At 36.4% G+C, this 25,670-nt stretch overlaps 3 protein-coding genes across 3 annotated transcripts; all 3 read right to left on the bottom strand.

Annotated features, from left to right (window-relative positions):
- Positions 1–231: 231 nt before the first annotated feature.
- LOC113524915 (microfibril-associated glycoprotein 4-like) lies at positions 232–7,346 on the bottom strand. Its single transcript, XM_034300127.2, has 6 exons — positions 7,129–7,346; positions 6,863–6,878; positions 6,495–6,740; positions 6,243–6,339; positions 5,377–5,544; positions 232–2,137 (listed from the first exon to the last, which is right to left on the bottom strand). The coding sequence occupies exons 3-6, from the start codon at positions 6,729–6,731 to the stop codon at positions 1,869–1,871; spliced, it is 771 nt and encodes a 256-aa protein (XP_034156018.2). The 5' UTR covers positions 6,732–6,740; positions 6,863–6,878; positions 7,129–7,346; the 3' UTR covers positions 232–1,868.
- A 4,507-nt stretch (positions 7,347–11,853) lies between these two features.
- Positions 11,854–15,607, bottom strand: LOC113524900 (microfibril-associated glycoprotein 4). The gene is made up of 6 exons (XM_026911276.3): positions 15,473–15,607; positions 14,841–14,863; positions 14,536–14,751; positions 14,267–14,363; positions 13,076–13,243; positions 11,854–12,537 (listed from the first exon to the last, which is right to left on the bottom strand). Exons 2-6 carry the CDS (start codon positions 14,841–14,843, stop codon positions 12,269–12,271), a joined length of 753 nt encoding a protein of 250 aa, XP_026767077.3. The 5' UTR covers positions 14,844–14,863; positions 15,473–15,607; the 3' UTR covers positions 11,854–12,268.
- Positions 15,608–22,219: 6,612 nt separating this feature from the next.
- On the bottom strand, positions 22,220–25,314 carry LOC113524898 (microfibril-associated glycoprotein 4). The gene is made up of 6 exons (XM_026911275.3): positions 25,174–25,314; positions 24,862–24,881; positions 24,397–24,642; positions 24,181–24,277; positions 23,417–23,584; positions 22,220–22,794 (listed from the first exon to the last, which is right to left on the bottom strand). Exons 2-6 carry the CDS (start codon positions 24,862–24,864, stop codon positions 22,523–22,525), a joined length of 786 nt encoding a protein of 261 aa, XP_026767076.1. The 5' UTR covers positions 24,865–24,881; positions 25,174–25,314; the 3' UTR covers positions 22,220–22,522.
- Between the last annotated feature and the right edge of the window lie 356 nt (positions 25,315–25,670).

Here is a 25,670-nt window from a genome sequence, read left to right as displayed (position 1 = left end):
CTTATACACTGAACCAAATCAGAGTGAATAAATATAAGCTCTGAAGACTGCAGTATAGTTTCATTTTCACATTTCCAGTCAGTAGCACATGAACGACACGCCAAACTGTGGCCTTTTGCCTGTTGTTCATTTATGCCACCATTCGGGAGACACAGTTGACCAAAATAAATTTAATAAATTTTTCAGTGAAGCTGAATGTCCAAAATGTAATGGAAAGACAAATCACAGGCAAACAATTCCAAATCATATGGTAGAGTCAAAGTCAAAAAACCAGGCGAAAAGGTCATGTGATCAGCACACTGGCTAAACTAGACAAGACAAAGGCAAATAATGTGAAATGGATCAAGTCAATAACAAAGAGGCAAAACAGGATCAAAAGGCTTGGTATATTCAGGAATACAAAGACAATGCTGAGTGTATACATCGCAAAACATGAATGGATGAGAGTCTCTTTATAAAGGGTCTGTGTGTGTGTGTGTGTGTGTGTGAGCTCAGGACTCAGGACTCCGTCAGTGGTCAGTGGATAGGTTTAACAAACTGGACTTCTTGTGAAAACTGTGATGAAGTTCCTGGTTACACAACTGCACTATTTGTCCATGTAGTACACAGTTATAGAAGGGAATGATTTATAATCGCACTATCGGGTGTCACCCAGGTGAGGATGGTTCCCTTTTGAGTCTGGTTCCTCTCAAGGTTTCTTCCTCATATCATCTCAGGAAGTTTTTCCTCACCACCGTCACCTTTGGCTCACTCATTAGGAATAAATTCACATATTTACAATTTATTTTGGTTTGATTTAGTTTGAATCTATTTATTTCTATAAAGCTGCTTTGTGTCAATGTCTATTGTGAAAAGTGCTACACAAATAAAATTGAATCGAATTGAATTGAACAATGCTGAGCGTATACTTTGCAAAACATGAATGGAAGAGAGTCTCTTTATGAAGAGTCTTTGTGTGTGTGTGTGTGTGTGTGTGTGTGTATGGTTGATTGAACACAGGTGTGTACAGTTTAGAAGCTCGTGACTGAGAGCGAGTGAGTGTGTGTGTTCTGGATAGTGTAGTTCGAGGCAGCCATATCTGTAGGCCATGGTGGTTGCGTAGCACTGTGATGTGACATTAACGTACATAACTTTAAACAACTTAATGTCTAAGAGGGCTGAAATTTGTAGAAAGACACGATGAGTTGTCTGGTATTTACACACCATACATTTAAGACCAAATGAAGTGTGGATAATATAACACTGCAAATCCTTAATTTACATTAATTCAGCAAAAATGCAACAAAATATTACCTCGTTCACCTTCTAGCTAGGAGCTAATCTTTATGATATTTATGGGCAGAACACCACGTGTGCAACATTTTCCTTTCCATTGTACCTTTCACAAAAAGTCCTCCATGTTCTCTCAGGGAGTTTTTCTTCAGCGTGTCACTTCTGGCTTTATTAGGGATCATTTATTAGGGATTTCTCTAAAGCTGCTTTGCAACAATGTCTATAAATAAAGTTGAAATTGATTTCACAATGAAATTTATTCACCGAAAGTTTACTTAATTCTATAATGGCTTGTTTAAATGGTTTAATTAATTAAAGCATTGCTTATAAGAAGTACAAAGGAAGCAACATTTGATTTGATTATTATATTTTAAATGTATACCAGAAACAAAATACAGATTTAAAAAAGGAAACTAATAGAGTTGAGAATCAATAGAGTTGAGGATACTACAGGAGGGATATACCACAGGATAAACCCAAAGACTGAAGATTAGGATTAATTGATTAATTTTCTTGCCATTTTACTGAAGCAGCAGTTAGAGATATTATACTTATTCCTCTCTATTCTACTCTTCTAGCTTTCTAGGTCTGGAAAGCTAAAGATTTTCAAGATCTTCCAGACCCATCCGTCTGACCTTCATCACAATCTTCTTCAGAGAGTAGTAGTAACCTTTCCAGGACTGCCACATGATCCCTGTGTACCCTGTGCTCACATGCCCGTATTTGTACAGGCCATTGGGGTTGGCGAGGTGGCACGACCACCAGGTGTACCAGAATCCTCCACTGTACGTCTCTGCACAGTATCCTGTATGGTCTCTGTCAAAGGCTGAAAAGTCCATCCCATTCACATAGGACAAAGAATCTCCTGGAAAAGAAAGAAACACTTTACTTGGATTGTCCAATGTAGATAATCAAAAAACATCTATAGCCATAACTATAGGCAGTGACTTGGGTTAAGCTTTCAGTCAGTTTTCATAAGTCGTCCACAATTCTTGCTATTAACATCTTTTATTGTGCCATTGAATCATTTTAAAACTTAGCGGTCTGTTATCTATCCGTGTAAGTGCTCTTCTGTTTTGATGATGCTGTGATGAAGCAGGTGCATTTCGACAGCCGCTATCGGATCATAAACTGAATTATTTCTGTTTCACTATGGTGTGTATCTTGGATCAAATCATATGAAAATTAAACTCAGCTTGCAAGATTTTAAGATCTTTCAGCAGACTGACGGTTTTTACTTCTGTGTTTCTTAAACTGGCTCCTTATTTGGCTTGATCTTGGCAGGAAGACGCCAAGGCAAGATTAGAAACTTACTGAAATAAAAACATTTTTGCATCATTTTGGTAAAATACATTTATCTTTTATTAAAGTACAGATTTCAAAGTATATTCCTGGCAGAAAAAAATCTGGTCAAAACCAGACTGTTTGGTGTTTTACAGAATTTAGACAGAGCACTTCCAACAGGTTTTCACAAACTGTCACATCTAAAGGACATTATAGGATGCTTCTGACATTTTTTTTTGCTTTATAGTGCAACTATATACAGTCAGGTCCATAAATATTGGGACAGTGACACAGTTTTGGTAATTTTGCCTCTGTTCACCACCACAGTGGATTTGAAATGAAGCAGTCAAGATGTGACTGAAGCGTAGACTTTCAGCTTTAATTCAAGGGGTTTAACAAAGATATTGCATTAACCGTTTAGGAATTACAGCCATTTTTTACAGAGTTCCTCCATTTTCACAGGCTCAAAAGTAATGGGACAATTGACTGATAAGGAGTTTCATGGCCAGCTGTGGCCTGTTTCCTCCTTATATCATGATAAATCAAGGAGATAAAAGGTCTGGAGCTGATTCCAAGTGTTGAATTTGCATTTGGTAGCTGTTCATGGGAACTCTCAATATGCCGTCCAAAGAGGTGTTGATGCAAGTGAAGGAGGCCATCATTAGGCAGAAAAACCAAAACAGACCTATCAGAGAGATAGCAGAAACTTTAGGAGGGCCAAATCAACAATTTGGTACATTCTTAAAAAGAAGGAATGCACTGGCGAGCTCAGCAACACCAAAAGGCCTGGGAGACCACAGAAAACAACTAAAGTGGATGATTGCAGAATTCTTTTCTTATTGAAGAACAACCCCTTCACAACATCTAGCCAAGTCAGGAACACTCTGGAGGAGGTAGGCCTATCATTGTCAAAGTCTACAATCAAGAGCCACCTTCATGAATGTAACTACAGACGGTTTACCTCAAGATGCAAACCGCTGGTAACACTCAAGAACACAAAGGCCAGATTAGACTTTGCTAAAAAACCTCTAAAAAAAGCCTGACCAGTTCTGATGCAAGATTAACTTGTACCAGAATGATGGGAAGAGAAAAGTATGGAGAAGGAAAGGGAGGGCTCATGATCCAAAGCATACCACATCATCCGTCAAACATGTGGAGGCAGTGTCATGGCATGGGCATGTTTGGCTGCCAATGGAACTGGGTCACTGGTGTTTATTGATAATGTGACTGTTGATAGAAGTAGCAGGATGAATTCTGAAGTGTACAGAGCTATACTTTCTGCTCAGATTCAGTCAAATGCTGCAAAACTGATAGGACAGCGCTTCACAGTACAGATGGATAACAACCCAAAACATACTGTGAACGCAGCCCAAGAGCTTGGAAATTAAATGTTCTTAAATGGCCGAGTCAGTCACCTGACCTCAACCCAACTGAGCTGCTTTTCACTTACTGAAGACAAATCTGAAGGCAGAAAGACCCACAAACAAGCAGCAACTGAAGATGGCTGCAGTAAAGACCTGGCAAATCATCTCAAGGGAGGAAACTCAGCATTTGGTGATGTCCATGGGGTCCAGACTTCAGGTAGTCATTGACTGCAAAGGATTTACCTCCAAGTAATAAAAATAATCCTAATATTTATGATTATATTAGTTTGTCCCATTACTTTTGAGCCTGTGAAAATGGAGGAACTCTGTAAAAAATGGCTGTAATTCCGGTTAATGCAATATTTTTGTTAAACCCCTTGAATTAAAGCTGAAAGTCTACACTTCAAACACATCTTGACTGCTTCATTTCAAATCCACTGTGGTGGTGTACAGAGGCAGCATTACCAAAACTGTGTCACTGTCCCAATATTTATGGACCTGACTGTAGGTTTCTAGTGGACTTTTTTTTTTTAAACTTAAATTTATAATTGAATTCTGTTTCATGTTAATTCTGATTTCAATTTTGCTTGGGACTGGGTGGGGCTTTGCACCTCCAGCTTCGGTTTTTGGGGGCCAGTGACAGCTACCAACCAGGGAAGGCGAAGGCTATTACTTGCTTCCTCCAAGGCACGTGAAGCCATCCACGTCTTTTGGAACTGCTGCTCATGCTGCATCACAGGGCAGTGTAACACACTCGGAGGAAAGTGCTATCCGCCCACTTCTGCATACATAAGCTCACAGATGCCCATGACTGGTGAATGTCGCTGTGATTGACAGGGAAGAGAGAGAATATGCCCCTCCCACCCAGAGAGCAAGGCCAATTCAAACAGATCACCGCCATTAAACAAGAACACTTTCCTTTAAAACCTCTAATAGTTGGGGATAGAAAATGCCGACTGAACAAGGACGTATTGCCCTTTTGTTTGCTGTCGAATGTGATATGGTGTAACATAAAAGCAAGAGACAGTTTAAAAGAGAAAAATAAAAATACCAATATGATGCCATATGAATGAGAATATAGTGAGTCCTAGCTATAATTATCACATTAAATACTGGTTTAATTTAACAAAATGGCTTCCACACTCATTATAGCCAAAACATACATTTCAGTGTGACATATTATGGTTTCATCAAACTGACAGACTTCAGTGGTGCTGAAGTCTATCGTTATTATGTATGAGGTCTGAATACTGATGTGGATAATTTCAGTATTAAATGCTTAATTTAAGCTCATGTGAATTGATACAGTTTATGACATGTTGTTGAGAATCAGTCAGTCAACTGCTCCATCACAGTATATAGAGATGGTTTTAGGGTGTACTGTCCAAACGAAGTCTTACCAAAAGTAATTTTGTTGTACGAGGCAGGTAAAATTGGTGTTTACTGATTTGCTCACCTGCTCCTCCATCGATGTAGCCACCGATATTCAGCCTGTAGTTGCTGGACTCTGGGTTGATGTAGAACAAAGTGTACTGGGCGTAGGCGCTGCCGTTTTCAAAATCCTCCAGGTCCACTCTCAGCTGATACTTCTCCCTGTAGGTCATCAGGAAGATGTTCTCCAGACCTGTAATTTATAATATAAAGAGATTAATAATTCAGAGAGACACAGGTGGTGTTGGAAGAACTGGAACTTCACACAGTTTCTGCACTGAATCATTTAGAAAGCTTTCCATATTTATTCATCATTTATTTGCTTGTTTTTGTTTGTGTAGATCCATGATCTTTCATGTGCATAGCGCATGAAGAAAATAAAATATATAGATTCCTATTAGATTTATCTCAACACTCACAATCTTCTCATTCATATATCATCATATTAGTCTTTAACTGCTTGTTTAACAGCTAAATTGGCCCCTAGTTAAACACCAGTGTTTGTGTTTAAAGGCTAGATGCTACTCAAAAACTTCGTCTCTGATGTTTCTACTCAAATAAAATCTGGAAACCTCGGAGATGTGAACTACACGCAGGTGATTTTAATAATCTCAGTGTGGAGCTCAGAAAATCCACTTAAGCAGCTACGTAACCCGACTCTGAATACGATAAATATTGAAATAAATATTTAATCAAAAAACACACATTTTTATAATCGTACTTTAGGTTTAGATTTAGCTTTCCTTATTCAATTATTATTCTATATAATTATGTTTGATATGTAGCTATAATAGTGATTAAATAGTGATTCTTGACATAGAAGAGCACTGTATTTGCTTTGATGAAATTACAATGTTCCTCTGATTACAAAATGCCACAGTGTTCTCTCACCTAGCCAGTATTCACCCTTGGCGTCACCAAATCCGTTCTTATATTGCTCCCATGGCCGGTAGAAACTCACATTGCCGTCGATTCTCCTCTGAATCACCTGGTTGGTGGATTATACAGCATGGTGCACACATGAAAACAGAACATTGAGAAAAAAGAGTACATTTCAGAAAACCCTGACAAACTGTCACCTCACATTTATTTACCATTACAGTGTTTTCAAACAGCCATAAACAGATTCATGTTCTCACTCACAGTCCATTTCTCTTCGTCATGCCCACCGTTCTCCAGGCAGCCCATATCACAGTACACCTTCACGGGTTTATTAGACCCTGCTGGGTAAATGGTGTACACTCCACTGGGAACAGAGGCGTTCTTCTTTACGCTTATCTTTAGGTTGTAAACATCCTCACAGTCCAGTGGCAGGGACGTGTTATAGGCAGGAACCGAGTGGACCAGCAAGGACAACGCAACCATCAGCAACAGAAGCATGACTTGATTCTATAATAATAATAATAATAATAATAATAATAATAATAATGATCAAACAATCCATAGTATTCATAAGGACAAAAGAATATAAAATGTTAGAAAAACAACTGCAAGAAATGAAAAAAGCTCACCAGCTTTGTGAAGATTCTTTTGAGAACATGAAAATAAGACAAAGTAATAAATAAATAAATTGTTCCTGTTCTCAGTAATCAATAAGAGCATTCTGAAGAATTTGGAAAATTGCTTGTTTTATTTCATTTCAACCATTCATACAATCAGATTATAACCTTAGGACTGAATACTAATAATATTTTAATATCATTTCTTCATTTCAGTTCAGAGCTGTAAACAATTCAAAAGATAATTAATTAATAATTTGCATTGTTACAACACTCACCTGTGCTAACTGTAGTGTACAGAAGTCACGTTAGTCGGCAGCAAACTGATACACCGGCAGCATTTATGTCTCTTTTATATTGTTCCGTTACCATCTTGGCAAAAATCCAAAGTTTTCTCTGGAAGAGGCTGAGCTGGATGAAGTCTGGGGTTGACAATACTTTTTAAACTCCAGCGTCAACATCAATATGGATATAATGATAAAGTTGTCACTCCATCAAAATATAACCCAATGTACCCATGCAGTGGTTCATTTCTTGAATGCTTTGAGTTTTAAACACAATTTTTATTTATAACACAAAGAGACTTGCCTGTTTCTACTGCCACGTGATTTACAATAGCACAGCTACACTTTAGCTGAGATTCTGGTTCATCTGCATTCCTGTCTAATCCTGCATTGTGCATTGTTTTTTTTAAATCAAGTAGTTCTTAAGCCCTTAGGATAATAATTATAGTCATGGAAATGTCCTTAATCAAACACAGAGTTTTTGTGTGAAAAGGATCAAAGATCAGGGTGGAGTTTATAAAACCACTAAACTCATGATCTCACTATAGACAAAACTGGTTTTCAGACAGATATTTAAAAAAAAAAACTTGTTTCATAAGGTTTATAAAAGAAATGAATGTTTATATCATAAAGACATATAAATTCCCATATATATCAGAAAACAAGCATTTCACTGATATATGATGTGAAGTTTCAGATAATGCGATGGCCACGAATGGACAAATATAAAAATTGTGAAATAAATATTTTTCTTTTATTTGTTTTTGATATTTTTATTGCTATAGTTCGAGAGAAGACATGTTAGAGAGACAGTTTATCTAAAAATGTAAAAAACGATTATTCATTTCTACTAAAGCGGGACATTTCCTTGAATTTTCATCACTGACTTTATAATTTGATTTGTTTACATTATATGTGTATCATATTTGTGTGTACGCAGAACCTGTTTCTGTCATGCTAGAGTCAATAATAAATGTTTTCTTATTCAGATTCCCTCCTGTGTCATTCACCACTTCGGTGTTTGAGTCAGTAATTCCATTTGTTCATGATCGAGAGTCTGTTGTTCAAGCAACGGGTTCTCAAAATAAGAATTTCATAAGAATTTCATTGTACCAAAGTACAAATGGCAATAAAGATCTTGAATCTTTCGCCACAAGGTCAGTAACATGGTGGAGGAAAGAGAACATGCACATCAAATAAACACACCAATAATTATTGTGATCTGGTGCTCAGTGTATAGGCAAGGTACTGGGTAAAAAAACAGACAACATTCATTATTTATAATGTTTACAGTATTAAGCAAATCAGTTTCCTTTGGTAAATGAAGTAGGAAAGCCCTAAAAGAAAGATATCAAACTCAGTCATTTCGTTTCTTGTGCTGAAATGAAAATAAAAGCAAAGATGTCAGCTACACTATTATTCTTTGTCCAAACCTACAATCACATGACCTGTCCCTTACACAGTGACAGTAAACACAGTCTCTGTACCTCTGTGGTGTACGATGGGCGTGTCCCCGCTTTCCTGTTGAGAAACTGGCAGACTATAGTAAAGAATCGAAAGTTAAATACTTCTATATTTAAGTGTCTATCACTAGAGCAGCAACTACATTTATAATGTTCAGCATATGAGGCTCACAACATTCAAGACAAACACTTTAGCAATAAAATCTATATTTTCATTGCAGTAATTATACAAAAAAACAAAGAAAAAAAAATACAATTTATGTTGGAAACATAAATGTCAGCATGTGACATGTATTAGTTTTCTATTAATTGTATCTCTGTCTAAAAATTAAGGGTAGAAATAGAATGTTTTAGCTGCCAAGACAATTTAAACATTATTAAAATGTGAATTCAATTAAGAACAAATTCACACATTTACGTTACCATTCAAAAGTTTGGAATCACTCATGAAAACTCATACTTTTATTCATCAATCAATCAATCAATCAATAAATCAATAAATTAGAAAATATAGCCAATATAGCCAAGATAAGGCAAGGTTAGAAATAATGTTTTCTGCTTGAACTAACAATTTAGTGCTTCAAACTTTGCTTTCATCAGAGAATCCTCCATTTGCAGTAATCACAGCCTTTGGCCTTTTAGCTGTCAGTTTGTTGAAGTAAACTGCAGAAATTTCACTCCATGCTTCCTGAAGCACCTTCCACAAGTTTTATTGATTTGATGGGCACTTTTTTTTGTACTGTTCCACCAGATCTCAAACCTGTAGAGCTCTTGTGGAACAATACAAAAAAAAAGTGCCTCCACCATGCTTGACAAGCTCTCTTCCTGCATCTTTTCATTTATTCTACACCTTACAAATGTTCTTATCTGTGATCCAAACACCCAGAACTTGGATTCATCTGTCCATAACACTTTTCCAATCATCCTCTGTCCAGTGCCTGTGTACTTTTACCCATTTTAACCTTTTATGTTTATTGGCCAGTCACAGATATGATTTTTTCTTGGAACTCTGCCTAGAAGACCTGCATCCCAGAATCGCTTCTACCCTGTTGAAGATGAGGCTGGTGTTTTGCAGGTACTATTTAATAAAGCTGCTAGCTGAGGACCTGTGAGGTGTCTGTTTCTCAAACTAGAGACTCGGATGCACAGCCTCACATTTCTCTTTCTATCCTGATTAGAGGCAGTTTGCGCTGCTCTGTGAAGGGAATAGTACACACCTTTGTAAGATATGTTCAGTTTATTGTATGGAATAGCCTACAAATTTCTGAAGAAGGATTAGTAAATATAAAATAAAATTTATGCGGAGGAGAAAGGACATGGCAGAGAAAGTGTGATCAATAATCACAATCCGATAAAACACAAACACACAGAAAAAGTATAAATGTGTGTGCATATAACAGTTATAAAAAACATACTCCATTAAACCACTGAGTAATACTTTGGACTGTGAGGCATTTTTGCTGGATTGTAAAGAATGTCATTTTGCAGGTGAAATTTTTTTTAGCCTTTTTGTCTCCGCTGTGATAAAATGCTGCTGACATTCATGGAATATCACTTTTCTGCTGATATGATCTCACTGTTGGAACATTAATTTATTTACAGAAAACATCATGATATTGTGTAATGTTTAAATATAAAGTTCGATTTTACAGACTAGCTATATTCATCATTATATTTTATTCAGTAAATGGTATTTGATTTTATTCAGTCTATAGGATGATTTTCACTTTATGATTTTTATCCAACAGGGACAAAGGTAATGGAGATACTGAAAGAATACAGAGCTACTCATGGCCACATGGGTGCTAATAGGATCAAAACATGCTATTTCTTCTGTTGTCATAATCACAGCAATGTGAATATTAGCATCTGAAAATAATGTTCAAAGACACTGCTGGTTTATTTTTGGCCGCAGCATTGTCTTTTAGGTCTTTTAGTGAAAGAGGTGTGTGAGTGAAAGCAAACATAGGCATTAACTTAAAAAAAAAACAGATGCAGGGTATCATTTGAACTTGCTTTGGGAATTTGAAAGTATTTGTTAAGCAACACAAAAAGCAAAGCACAAAGTGTTTTGAATCTGAACAGGTGGAGACCAGGATCAACTTGCTAAACGAGGAAAAAAAGGGTACACTATATTAAATGATCCTGCTGTCAGATCATGCCGTACAATACAAAATGAAACTGAGTTTAAAAGAAAAGATCTTTGTTTGTCTCCACTATATTAACTTAGAGAAAAGAGAGGAACTCGCTGACCTTTATGATGTTTTATAGACTGGTCTATCACACTCCTCTTCCTGAATCTAACCCTTTCATATTTAAGTGGCCATATACATCGATCAGCCATACCATTAAAATCACTGACAGGTGAAGTGAATAACATTGATTATCTCGGTACAATGGCACCTGTCAAGGGGTGGGCTATATTAGGCAGCAAGTGGTAGCTTAGTAGCTAAGACATTGGACTTCTGATCAGAAGGTTGTGAGTTCAAATCCCAGCACCACCAAGATGCCACTGCTGGGCCCTTGAGCAAGGCCCTTAACCCTCAACTGCTCCGTTGTATAAATGAGATAACTGTAAGTCGCTCTGGATAAGGCTGTCTGCTGAATGACATAAAAATGTAAAAAGTTGAAAAAGCAAGTGAACAGTCAGTTCTTGAAGTTGATGTGTTGGAAGCAGGAAAAATGGGCAAGTGTAAGGATCTGAGTGACTTTGACAAGGGCCAAACTGTGATGGCTAGATGACTGGGTCAGGGCATCTCCAAAATGGCAGGTCTTGTGGGGTGTTCCTGGTATGCAGTGGTTACCAAAAGTGGTCCAAGGAAGGACAACCAGTGAACCAGCAACAGGGTCATAGGCAAAAAAATGCAAATGACCAGTATTTATGTATTTAATATTGTCCTTTAATGGCATTCCATATTTTTTGACAGTATCTACAGCCAATACATACATTTGGCATCTACATGTCGTGCATCAAACTGTCAGTGGCGCTGGTAACAACTGATCATGTCCACATACAACTACTAAGTGTGAAATAATGAAGAACTTGGTGTCTGAGGTATGCGAGAGGTATTTTAATTCATTTGCATATTATATTTAATATTGATTTCAGGTCCACAGAACTTTATCGTTTGGCCACTATGACCAAGTGTGACAGCAGCTGAAGTGAATGCAGTCTGATTTCCTCTATGATGTGTTTCAGACCTTTTACTTCATGCATCAGGTTGCTTCCAAATATAGAAAAGGAACTCATCCTATATCACACTGAACAGATTTTTATTATTATTTTTCTTTTTTTTACATCATGTAGCCCTGACCCACTGCACTCTGAAAAATAACAGGACCAGGCATGAACATAGTCTTCCTTGTGGTCCTAATATGTTTGGATTGATTTTGAGATGTGAACTGTTTTATAAACCCCAGACTGCTTTTTCTAAAGTCTGTGGGACCAAAATCTGTAATTTCATAAATCATGATTTTAACTAGACTTTGATGTCTTGATGAAGGAAGAGAGAGAGAGAGAGAGAGAGAGAGAGAGGAACCAATTAAAACAAACCATGATAAACTAAAACAATAATTCATAGAGGTTATTCAGAGTAATACGTCACAGAAATATGCAGAACAAAAACATACATTTGCCCTTTGTTTAGTTTGGTATCAATGACATGCTACATTTATTTAATGTCATCTACAGTCACTCGTCGGATCTTCATCACCATGGTCTTCATAGAGTAGTAATATCTCCAGCTGGTCCACAGGATCCCGTCACTTAAGTACGTTGTAGCCACGTTCTCCCATTTGTACAGGCCATTGGGGTTGGCCACGCCATTACTCCACCAGCAGGTGTACCAAAACCCTCCCAAGTAACTGTCTGCACAGCTGCCATATGGATTTTGGTCAGAAGTTGAAAAAGGTTTGCCATTCAGGCTGCTCAGAGGATCTCCTACAATCACACAGCACACATTCCTGTTCATTTAAAATGAATATTTTACCGATAGTGTAAGTTTGCACTTTCAAAAAGGAGCATGTGAAGGATCTGTAAAGACAGATTCCTGTGGTCTTTAACTATGCACAGAACAGGAAGAACCAAATATAACACGGAAAACTCAAGCTCTTCAGATCCATAGTTTTCCAGGTCAAGCTTGGCATTAAGCCTTGTACAATGGACATAGTGATAAAATCTGATAAAATCTGTACATAATTGTAAATAAAGTAAGATTTACACACTTTTTTCACTGTCCCCATTCATTAAATTTTGAAAAAAGACAATCATTTAGAAATTGTGATGAAAACATTACATGAGCGTGATATCAAAGAGACAAGGTTTTACTGTCATGTTAAAGGTAAAGGGCTCTTTAGGGAACCCGCTTAAATAATAATTAAAATGTTTATGTATAATTGAAATAATTAAAATAATTTGTAAAAATATTACATAAAATAAATATCTGCTGGTAAATTATAACCAGTAGTGTTTTGTTCACCTGCTCCTCCGTTGATGAAGTCGCTGATGTGCAGTGCATAACTGCTGGACTCTGGGTCGATGTAGAAAGAGCTGTACTGTGCGTAGGCGCTGCCCTTGTCAAAATCCTCCATGTCCACTCTCAGCTGATACCTCTCCCTGTAGGTCATTAGAAAGATGTTCTCCAGACCTGTAATTAAAAAAAAACTAATAAAATTACTGACTTCTACATCTCCATCAGTCTCAGTGGTACACAATACTAATAATCTGTGTATATCAGGTGTGTTCAATCTTATCCACAGGTGGCCACTGTGGCTGCTGCAGGTTTTCTTTCTTATCAGGACATACACCTGATCGACCAATATCATCCAACTAAACAGCTGGAATCAGGTGTGGCGTCTCGGCCATCTGCAGATAATACTTCACACCCCTGATGTACATATACACTTTTATTTCTGTGTCTCTGTGAAGAACCACAAGGGAACACTTAATAAAATGTGTGATTTATGGTGATTAATGGCCAATAAAAACTGCAATCCATAAACTCTAGAGACTGAACAAAGTTCTATTTTGTGACGTTTGAAGTTTTTGAAACTATGTCTTGTTCCTTGTTAACCTCATAGCACTTTCCCTGTTTTTACCTGGCTTCTCTGTTCTCTACATATAGTAAAGTTTAACACTGCTTTGGCTGCCATTTGCTGAGTCCAAATCAGAGTGAAATTGAGTTTGGATATTTGTGTTTGTTTATAGTGAACATGATTAAAAGAATCCTAAAGAAAAAAGAGGAATAGAAACATGAGTTGATGGGGTGTGTAATGTATTCAACACTCAGGTGGCTTTACAGTCAAATCACTTTCTCACGGCATTCGAACCACGCTAGAGTTTGATTGGAAACCGACTGAGATCACCTCACTCAGGCACTCTCAGACCTGTGGTAAAAGCATTGTTACATGCTCTAAATCACTTTAACAGAGTTAATTGACTAGTGATGATGTTACTTATAAGACAACAATATAACTTGCATGTTTTCTGGAGAATATAAACTCTATCTGTTTGGTAAAATATGTTGTATTTTCTTATTAAACATCTATAAAAATAATTTTAAAAACTTGGAAACTTCATAGGCCTGTCTGAAATGTGTGACCTTTTGTGGAAATAATGGAGCATTGTGTGTGAGGATAAATCAACATGCTCAGTGATTTTCATCTCTCACCCAACCAGTATTCTCCGTCTGCATTCCCAAAGCCATTCTTGTACTCCACCCATGGCTTATAGAAATTCACACTGCCATCAGATCTCCTCTGAATCACCTGGAGTTTGGGTTATAAATAGATATTTATTTATTTATTTGGCAGTTAGCTTGATCCCAAAACAGATGTAAAAACCCAATAGTAATGTGGTTTAAACAAAGAGTAACAAAAATAAAAATTAGTAGTGGATCACATTATTAAATCACAGTTTCAGCCAACACGCTTCACTCACAGTCCATCTTTCCTTCCCGTGGCTCTCATCTTCATTACAGCCCATATCACAGTACACCTGCACAGGTTTACCACCTGCAGACCCAGCAGGGTAGATGGTGTACACTCCATTGTGGATGGAGCCGTTATTGTAAATGTCCTCACAGTCCAGTGGCAGGAAGTCTGTAGTGACCGGAGCCGAGTGCACCAGCAGGGGCAGCGCCACGAACAGCAGCAGCTTAAAAGGCAAAACAACAAAGAGGATGAAGTGTGTTTATATCAGCTCACATCACATTAATGGGTCATAAAAAAGTAGTATAAACTCACCATATCTGTGAGGATTGTTTCTTCTATCAAGTTAAAAAGAACATAGATTATTAAATAAATATTTTAATTATTTAAAGGCACCTTTTTGAAACTACAGGGCTGTATTCAGAGTTGAGTTAATTGCACAGTGAGAATTTAATACTGAATTTGCACACACTGGTATTCAGACCTCAGAAATAAATACAGACTTAAGCATTATTTAGAAGGTACGTGAGAGGTACAAGTGTGAGGGTGGAGTTTGAGTAAAGTTCACAAAAAGTCTGAACTACACACAGGTGGTTTTAATAATCTGATCTAATTTAAGCAGCTGCGTAACCTGACTCTGAATACGGGAAAAGTTCCCTGAGTAAATATTAATATAACATAAGTTAGTAATGAACTGTACTGAAATCTTTAAAAAAAATTTACAATTCTAACAATTGTAAAACATTTCAACTGAGTTTGGTTTGATTATGCTACTCTTCTTCTGCTCAAATAAAGGACCCACTCTTACGATAAATTTTTTTAAAAAAATCCAAAATATGTCATATTCATTATGTTGTTACTGTACAGTAGTTAATTATCCATTGCAAATCTGAAAAATAAGCAATCTTTACATTAGTAATGATACTTTATCTCAAATGAATACTCACCTGTATTATTGTCTTAGCCGGCTACAGAGAAATTTAAAATCAGCAGCATTCTCTGCTTCACTTTTATGTCATCTCATGTCGTGTTGGCAAAGTTCCAGGAGTCTTTAGATGACAACTTTGTCAGGAAGAGCACGAGAATGCAGTGTCAGGTTGTTTGGCAGCATTTTTTAGTAAGACATGACTTTATTGTCTTTACTGATGTGTGTGTGTGCAAACTTGTCACAGTTTGTTGATTTGTATGGGGCTTACATTGTTCCCATCAGGAAGTTCTTGCTCATTAACCCAACATATTTCTGACCAAACTCTTGTGTCTGGTATGTTAACCCAACACTCCCCATCATGAAGACTCCCTCTGTCTAAATTTGTTCTCTATGCACTAGAATAGCGAATGAATGCACTAAATTCTCAATGAACAAATCATATTTTATTCAGTATATTATGATCTAAAATGCACCATAAATCCAGTGTACATAAATCCAGTGTGCATAAATCCAGCGTACATAAATCCAATGTACATAAATCCAACATACATAAATCCAGTGTGCATAAATCCAACGTAGATAAATCCAGTGTGCATAAATCCAATGTACATAAATCCAACATACATAAATCCAATGTACATAAATCCAGTGTACATAAATCCAATGTACATAAATCCAACATACATAAATCCAATGTACATAAATCCAGTGTTCATGAATCCAACGTACATAAATCCAACGTACATAAATCGAGTGTGCATAAATCCAACATACATAAATCCAGTGTGCATAAATCCAGTGTGCATAAATCCAATGTGCATAAATCCAACATGCATAAATCCAATGTGCATAAATCCAACATACATAAATCCAGCGTACATAAATCCAACATGCATAAATCCAGTGTGCATAAATCCAGTGTGCATAAATCCAGTGTGCATAAATCCAGTGTTCATAAATCCAGTGTGCATAAATCCAGTGTTCATAAATCCAGCGTACGTAAATCCAGTGTGCGTAAATCCAATGTACATAAATCCAATGTACATAAATCCAGTGTACATAAATCCAGTGTTCATAAATCCAGTGTGCATAAATCCAGTGTACATAAATCCAGTGTACATAAATCCAGTGTGCATAAATCCAGTGTACATAAATCCAGTGTACATAAATCCAGTGTACATAAATCCAACGTGCATAAATCCAACGTGCATAAATCCAGCGTACATAAATCCAACATGCATAAATCCAGTGTACATAAATCCAACATACATAAATCCAATGTGCATAAACCCAGTGTGCATAAATCCAGTGTACATAAATCCAGTGTACATAAATCCAACGTGCATAAATCCAGTGTGCATAAATCCAGTGTGCATAAATCCAGCGTACATAAATCCAACATACATAAATCCAGTGTGCATAAATCCAACGTACATAAATCCAGCGTACATAAATCCAACATGCATAAATCCAGTGTACATAAATCCAATGTGCATAAACCCAGTGTGCATAAATCCAGTGTACATAAATCCAACATACATAAATCCAGTGTTCATAAATCCAATGTGCATAAACCCAGTGTGCATAAATCCAGTGTACATAAATCCAACATACATAAATCCAGTGTTCATAAATCCAATGTGCATAAACCCAGTGTGCATAAATCCAGTGTACATAAATCCAACATACATAAATCCAGTGTGCATAAATCCAGTGTGCATAAATCGAGTGTACATAAATCCAACATGCATAAATCCAACGTGCATAAATCCAGCGTACATAAATCCAACATACATAAATCCAGTGTACATAAATCCAACATGCATAAATCCAGTGTACATAAATCCAATGTGCATAAACCCAGTGTGCATAAATCCAGTGTACATAAATCCAACATACATAAATCCAGTGTTCATAAATCCAATGTGCATAAACCCAGTGTGCATAAATCCAGTGTACATAAATCCAACATACATAAATCCAGTGTGCATAAATCCAATGTGCATAAATCCAATGTGCATAAATCCAGTGTACATAAATCCAGTGTGCATAAATCCAGTGTACATAAATCCAACATGCATAAATCCAACGTGCATAAATCCAGTGTGCATAAATCCAGTGTGCATAAATCCAGTGTACATAAATCCAACGTACATAAATCCAACATGCATAAATCCAATGTGCATAAATCCAGTGTGCATAAATCCAGTGTACATAAATCCAACATGCATAAATCCAACGTGCATAAATCCAGTGTGCATAAATCCAGTGTGCATAAATCCAGTGTACATAAATCCAGCGTACATAAATCCAACATACATAAATCCAGTGTACATAAATCCAGTGTGCATAAATCCAGTGTACATAAATCCAACATGCATAAATCCAATGTGCATAAATCCAGTGTGCATAAATCCAGTGTGCATAAATCGAGTGTACATAAATCCAACATACATAAATCCAACGTGCATAAATCCAGCGTACATAAATCCAACATACATAAATCCAGTGTACATAAATCCAACGTACATAAATCCAGCGTACATAAATCCAACATGCATAAATCCAGTGTACATAAATCCAATGTGCATAAACCCAGTGTGCATAAATCCAGTGTACATAAATCCAACATACATAAATCCAGTGTTCATAAATCCAATGTGCATAAACCCAGTGTGCATAAATCCAGTGTACATAAATCCAACATACATAAATCCAGTGTGCATAAATCCAATGTGCATAAATCCAATGTGCATAAATCCAGTGTACATAAATCCAGTGTGCATAAATCCAGTGTACATAAATCCAACATGCATAAATCCAACGTGCATAAATCCAGTGTACATAAATCCAGTGTGCATAAATCCAGTGTACATAAATCCAACATGCATAAATCCAACGTGCATAAATCCAGTGTGCATAAATCCAGTGTGCATAAATCCAGTGTACATAAATCCAACATGCATAAATCCAATGTGCATAAACCCAGTGTGCATAAATCCAGTGTACATAAATCCAACATACATAAATCCAGTGTTCATAAATCCAATGTGCATAAACCCAGTGTGCATAAATCCAGTGTACATAAATCCAACATACATAAATCCAGTGTGCATAAATCCAGTGTGCATAAATCGAGTGTACATAAATCCAACATGCATAAATCCAACGTGCATAAATCCAGCGTACATAAATCCAACATACATAAATCCAGTGTACATAAATCCAATGTGCATAAATCCAGCGTACATAAATCCAACATACATAAATCCAGTGTACATAAATCCAACGTACATAAATCCAGCGTACATAAATCCAACATGCATAAATCCAGTGTACATAAATCCAACGTGCATAAACCCAGTGTGCATAAATCCAGTGTACATAAATCCAACATACATAAATCCAGTGTTCATAAATCCAATGTGCATAAACCCAGTGTGCATAAATCCAGTGTACATAAATCCAACATACATAAATCCAGTGTGCATAAATCCAGTGTACATAAATCCAGTGTGCATAAATCCAGTGTACATAAATCCAACATGCATAAATCCAACGTGCATAAATCCAGTGTGCATAAATCCAGTGTGCATAAATCCAGTGTACATAAATCCAACGTACATAAATCCAACATACATAAATCCAGTGTGCATAAATCCAGTGTGCATAAATCCAGTGTGCATAAATCCAGCGTACATAAATCCAACGTGCATAAATCCAACGTGCATAAATCCAACGTGCATAAATCCAACGTGCATAAATCCAGTGTGCATAAATCCAGTGTACATAAATCCAACGTACATAAATCCAGCGTACATAAATCCAATGTGCATAAATCCAATGTGCATAAATCCAGTGTACATAAATCCAGTGTACATAAATCCAACGTACATAAATCCAGCGTACATAAATCCAACATGCATAAATCCAACGTGCATAAATCCAGTGTACATAAATCCAACGTGCATAAATCCACTGTGCATAAATCCAGTGTGCATAAATCCAGTGTACATAAATCCAACGTACATAAATCCAGCGTACATAAATCCAACATACATAAATCCAGTGTGCATAAATCCAGTGTGCATAAATCCAGTGTGCATAAATCCAGTGTACATAAATCCAACATGCATAAATCCAACGTGCATAAATCCAACATGCATAAATCCAGTGTACATAAATCCAGTGTGCATAAATCCAGTGTACATAAATCCAGCGTACATAAATCCAACGTGCATAAATCCAACGTGCATAAATCCAACGTACATAAATCCAGCGTGCATAAATCCAGTGTACATAAATACAGTTTGCATAAATACAATACACATTAATCCAGTGTGCATAAATCCAGTACAAAAATAAGTGCAAAACTGCATTTAGTTCTTTCACCTAAAATTTTAATGTTATTGAAAGGCACCAGTGCTGTTGGGTTCTCTGTTGGGTTTTCTGCAAATCAGACTCCTTTACCATCTATGTAGTTTGGTGTTTCGTTGTTTTGCATACATTAGATTATTATAACAAAATCATCTACTGAGGCCCGAATCATATCATGCTGTAAAGATAATAAATTATTAATTAATTTGTGTGTATTTATAGGTTGTGACAAACACAAACCTGTTCAACAACAATCGTCTTATTCTGATGCAACATCATTCACTTAAGTGTTGGCATCAGTGAGACGTGAATTTCATTTCAGTGTTGTTGTTTCTGAGGACTGAACGGTAATTAACAATGTGTGTGCATTTCTTTATCACTGACTGAGAAAATGTTATCTCAGGTATATTTAATGATATTCAATCAATGCAGGAAATTTAACATGATCTGCTGATAGCAACTTTTACTCTTGTTGTTGTCCATGGTGTTGTCTCTCATTCTCAATGACATTTCAGCCATTTATTTTATTGTTTAATTAGTAAAACAAGCAAGGAAGGTGCAAAGCTTGCAGTCTAAAGTACCTTCATTTTTGATATTATGTGTATTTTTTGAATTTTTGTTTATAACCTTTCAGTCACTATTCTGTATGATTTACCTTTTGCTGTTTAATATGATTCACAGGGAAAGTTAAATATTTGAGTCGGTGCGAGAGCGAGAGAGGGAATTGGACTCTTATGTGCTTATGAGTTTTCTAACTGAAAATCTGATAATTGAAAATAAAAATTAGGTATCGTACAAATCGAAGAAAAACAAAACAAATCTACAAGCACAAAATCCTCAAGTATGAGGAAACAAGTATGTTTTTTTCTATAAACCCCAGAGTTATGTTAACCATCTAAGTCTTAAAGGACCAGTCCATCTAGCTGCCTGGCAGCCAGTGTACCGAATAATGTTCACTGAATTATTCCTGTATAATGATTGATGTTATCAGATTGTTCTTTATAAAATGTCAGAAATTACTGCTCAGTATAAAAAGTAAATATCAATATACGGGCATTTCAATAGCTTTTAATATATACATATTTATGAGTAATAAAAGTAAAAAGTAAAAAAAAAAAAAAAAAAAAAAGTTAAGTGCAGTAAACAATAATAAACTAAACAAAGTTAGTATTTGGTGTGACAACTCTTTGCTTTCTAAAAATATATCAGCCATCTCAGGTGCGCTTTCTGCAGTTTTATAGGGAAATGTGTTGGTAAGTTTTACTGCGTATGTTGGAGAATCTGCTGCAGTTCTTCTGAAAACTTGCACACGCGTCTTTTTTGGCAGCAGAATTGTGGTTTTGTCTGAAACGTGGCCTATTACATAATATACGGTTTTCTTTCCTGACATACAAACATTTTTCTATAACATTTAATTTTCTGTTAGAAAAGTAATGTTCGGAAAAATAAAATACTTTGTGCTGACTCAATAATGCAGAAGTCATAAACATCTACAACAAAACTTGTACTAAAAATAATACTAAAAAAATGTGTCGAAGACTTACATATATAAAAATTATACAGGTGTACAGTCAGATCCATTAATATTATTAGTTATTTTAGCTGTCTACAACAGGATACTGGAGTTTAAATTAAATAATGAATATGAGCTCAAAGTGCAGACTTCCATCCACATCGGGTGAATGGTGTAGGAATTACACCAAAAACACTTTTTATATGTGGTCTTCCCTTTTTAAAGAGACAAAAATAATTGGACAATCAGCTGCTCAGTGGTTCTGTGGCCAGGTGTGTGTTATTCCCTCAGTATTTCACTTACAAATAAGCATATAAAAGGTCTAGAGTTGTACAAACACACGTTGTACAATACAAAAGAGAGAATTCCACAACTGAGATGTTACAGTGTGATGGTATGTTGTCTTTCAGACATCGCTGATGTGATACTTCAAGGTGATATGATTTGATTTTTGTGTTTATAGGCAAGGTGTCTTAACAAACAAGCATAACTTTCACATCTAATACCAAGAAAGTTCCGAGATTTCCAGTGATTCATGCCTTCTATGCACTCATGCAATGAACCGATAAACTTTTGTTCATCACATGCTAAGCGTGTAGAACAGTATGTACAGCTGTGTGTCATCTGCATACTGATGAAAGCAAATGTTAGGTTTATGGATAATAATCAGGCACTAAAGACCCAGAATTGAGGCTGGGTGCAGAACAACATGCTCGAATGTGTAAATACCCAGTGCACCATAACAATGTTGAAAATTTTCATTAACACCTTATAACTTTTTTTTTAGTTTTTCATCTTAAAACATATTTATTAGTGACGATCATGTATAAATCAGTAAACAAAGTGTTGTTAAAAATGAAGAATGTAAGACTGGACTCTTCTACTGAAAGTTTATTTCATTCTATATATAGGAATTTCATTGCTTATAAGAAGTACAAACATTTGATTGTTTAAAATATTTTAAATGTATACCGGAAACAAAATACATATTTAAAAAGGAAACTAATAGAGTTGAGAATCAATAGAGTTGAGGATATTACAGGAGGGATATACCACAGGATAAACCCAAAGACTGAAGATTAGGATTAATTGATTAATTTTCTTGCCATTTTACTGAAGCAGCAGTTAGAGATATTACATTTATTCCTCTCTATTCTACTCTTCTAGCATTCTGGAAACCTAAAGACTTTCAAGATCTTCCAGACCCATCCGTCTGATCTTCATCACAATGGTCTTCAGAGAGTAGTTGTAACCTTTCCAGGACTGCCACATGATCCCTGTGTACGATGAGCCCACATTCCCATATTTGTACAGGCCATTGGGGTTGGCGAGGTGGCACGTCCAATAGCCATAGTACCAGAATCCTCCACTGTACGTCTCCGCACAGTATCCTGTATAGTCTTTGTTGAATGTTGAAAAGTCTCTCCCATTCACGTAGGACAAAGAATCTCCTGGAAAAGATAAAGCATGGGACAGTGTGAGGACACTGCTGTAGAGAAAACATGTCCACAGCGTGAAGGATAATCTGACCGAGCGTTCACCTGCTACGCTTACATAGAAACTTTATTTTATCCATAAATTATTCACTCCTTGAGTTAAGCCTTGGCTCTGATTAAGATGTGTCTCCTCCGATGTCCTCTATGTGAAAAGAAACGTTTTCATGGATTTTAATGGGACGATATATTGAAATAAAATTAACATTGTCATGCTTGCGTATTTAATACTGGCCTTGAATGACATTCCATAGTGTGTGTGAGTGTATTTACAGCCAGAACATAAATTTCAGTGTCACGTACAGTATTATGATTACATCAAACTGTCAGACAGTGGTGCTGGACTTAATACTGCTCCTCACTCGAGCCGATATCACTCAAGAAACATGCGCTTAAGTTCAAGATCAGAATCAAGTGTAATTGAGACACGCCCCTGTTTCAGACAAACTCCCACATGCCCCCACATGTGTAGCTGTCACGTAATTTCTGAATAGTGCTTAAGTCTGTAGTTATATCTGAGGTCTGAATACTGATGTGTGTGATTTCAGGATTAGAAATTGGTGTTTACTAATTTTCTCACCTGCTCCTCCATTGATGTAGCCACCGATATTCAGCCTGTAATTGCTGGACTCTGGGTCGATGTAGAACAAAGTGTACTGGGCGTAGGCGCTGCCTTTCTCAAAATCCTCCATGTCCACTCTCAGCTGATACTTCTCCCTGTAGGTCATCAGGAAGATGTTCTCCAGACCTGTAATTTATAAAATAATTTTGACTCGTTTGCTGGGAATATAAAGACATTAATAATTCAGATAGACACAGGTGGTGTTGGAAGAACTGGATCTTTACACAGTTTCTGCAATGAGGAGCAATGCTCTGCTGTGTCTCTTTGACATCACTTAGAAATCTTTCTGTGTTTATTATTTATTTATTTATTATATATGAGTAACAGTCTGCACATACAAAAAAAAAAATTCGAAGTAACACGATGTGTTGTATCAAATGTTATTTTGTAAGCTGCCGAATAATGATTATATAAAGAGTGAAATTTGTGGCGATTAATGTTCACATCATTACAACTAGAATTATTCACGCAGCAGTAATATTTTGGCAATTTACTAGACTCCTATTAGATTTATTTCAATGCTCGCCATATTCTCATTATATCATTGCTTTTGGCCATTTTTAATTCATTCATTCAATCATTCATGAAAAACCTGTTTCTGATACGTCTATTCAAGAAAAATCTGGCAAACTCAGAGGCATTAACTACACGTAGGCCATCAAGGTTGCTTTGATGAAATGACAATGTTCCTATGATTACAAAATGCCACAGTGTTCTCTCACCTAGCCAGTATTCACCCTTGGCGTCACCAAATCCGTTCTTATACTGCTCCCATGGCCGGTAGAAACTCACATTGCCGTCGATTCTCCTCTGAATCACCTGGTTGGTGGATTACACATCATGGTGCACACATGAAAACAGAACATTGAGAAAAAGGTAACAAACTGTTACCTCACATTTTCTCAAACAGCCTTAAACAGATTCATGTTCTCACTCACAGTCCATTTCTCATTGTGTTGCCCACCGTTCTCCAGGCAGCCCATATCACAGTACACCTCCACGGGTTTATTAGACCCTGATGGATAAATGGTGTACACTCCACTGGGAACAGAGGCGTTCTTCTTTACACTTATCTTTAGGTTGTAAACATCCTCACAGTCCAGCGGCAGGGACGTGTTATAGGCAGGAACCGAGTGAACCAGCAAGGACAACGCAGCCATCAGCAACAGCAGCATGACTTGATTCTATAATAATAATAATAATCATCATCATCACCTATATATATATATATATATATATATATATATATATATATATATATATATATATATATATATATATATATAGCACATTTTAAGCATTTAAAATAAAACATCCACAGCCATAAACCTACAAATTTTTATAAAGATGAAAAACGTTTTTAAATAACAGATTAGAAAAAAGGCAAGAAATAACAAACTCACCATATCTGTGAAGATTCTTTCTAAAAAAAAAAACAAAATAATAAATAAATTACAGGCAAATAGTTTTCTGTTCTCAATCATATTCCAGCATTCTGAAGAATTTTAAAATTGCTTGTTTAAAATGAGTTTGAATTTGTTTAATTTTAATTATTAATCAATCATAATATAACTTACTACTAATACTACTAATATTTTAAATTTCAAAAGTGCATAACTTAAATTGTGTCTGTATTTCCAATTGCAGTTATAAGCATAACTGTTAAAAGTTATTTATCTGTTAGCAGTAATAACTTGCATTGTTACAACACTCACCTGTGCTAATTATATTGTTCAGGAGTCACATTAGTCGGCTGCAAACTGATACACAGGTAGCATTTGCGTCTCTGTTTTGCTCTGTTACCAAAACATTTCTTGCAAAAATCCAAACCCTCCTTTGTAAGAGGCTGAGCTGGAGTAACTATGAGGTTTGACAACATTTTATGAGACAGCATCACCATTAATATGCCACGTGATTTATTGTAACACAACTATGCTTTAGCTGAGATTCTGGTTCATCTGCATTCCTGACTCATCCTGAAATGGTCATTGTCTAGTCCAATCCCACACAAACTGCTGAAAAAGTTAATGCTGGCTTTGATAGAAAGGTGTCACAACACACAGTGCAGTGCAGCTTGCTGTGTATGGGGCTGCGTAGCTGCAGACCTGTCAGAGAGCCCATGCTGACCCTGTCCACCACCGAAAGCTCCTACAATGGACACGTGAACTGGACCATCGAGCAATGGAAGAAGGTGGCCTGGTCTGAAGAATCA

Source organism: Pangasianodon hypophthalmus, chromosome 26 (assembly GCF_027358585.1).
Source record: "Pangasianodon hypophthalmus isolate fPanHyp1 chromosome 26, fPanHyp1.pri, whole genome shotgun sequence".
Lineage (NCBI taxonomy): Eukaryota > Metazoa > Chordata > Actinopteri > Siluriformes > Pangasiidae > Pangasianodon > Pangasianodon hypophthalmus.
Note: the sequence above shows the minus strand (reverse complement) of the source record. Positions and strands in the feature narration are given on the sequence as shown.

Excerpts from the sequence above, each read along its gene's own strand:
- LOC113524915 (XM_034300127.2), bottom strand. The coding sequence starts at position 6,731 with ATGCTTCTGTTGCTGATGGTTGCGTTGTCCTTGCTGGTCCACTCGGTT. Across the intron at positions 5,545-6,242 it reads CAAGGGTGAATACTGGCTAG|GTCTGGAGAACATCTTCCTG; the intron begins GTGAGAGAACAC and ends TATAAATTACAG. Across the intron at positions 2,138-5,376 it reads CTACATCGATGGAGGAGCAG|GAGATTCTTTGTCCTATGTG; the intron begins GTGAGCAAATCA and ends TTTCTTTTCCAG.
- LOC113524900 (XM_026911276.3), bottom strand. Across the intron at positions 14,364-14,535 it reads ACGGGAAGGAAAGATGGACT|GTGATTCAGAGGAGATCTGA; the intron begins GTGAGTGAAGCG and ends CCCAAACTCCAG. Across the intron at positions 13,244-14,266 it reads AGACGGAGAATACTGGTTGG|GTCTGGAGAACATCTTTCTA; the intron begins GTGAGAGATGAA and ends TTTTAATTACAG.
- LOC113524898 (XM_026911275.3), bottom strand. Across the intron at positions 24,278-24,396 it reads AACACAATGAGAAATGGACT|GTGATTCAGAGGAGAATCGA; the intron begins GTGAGTGAGAAC and ends TCCACCAACCAG. Across the intron at positions 22,795-23,416 it reads CTACATCAATGGAGGAGCAG|GAGATTCTTTGTCCTACGTG; the intron begins GTGAGAAAATTA and ends TATCTTTTCCAG.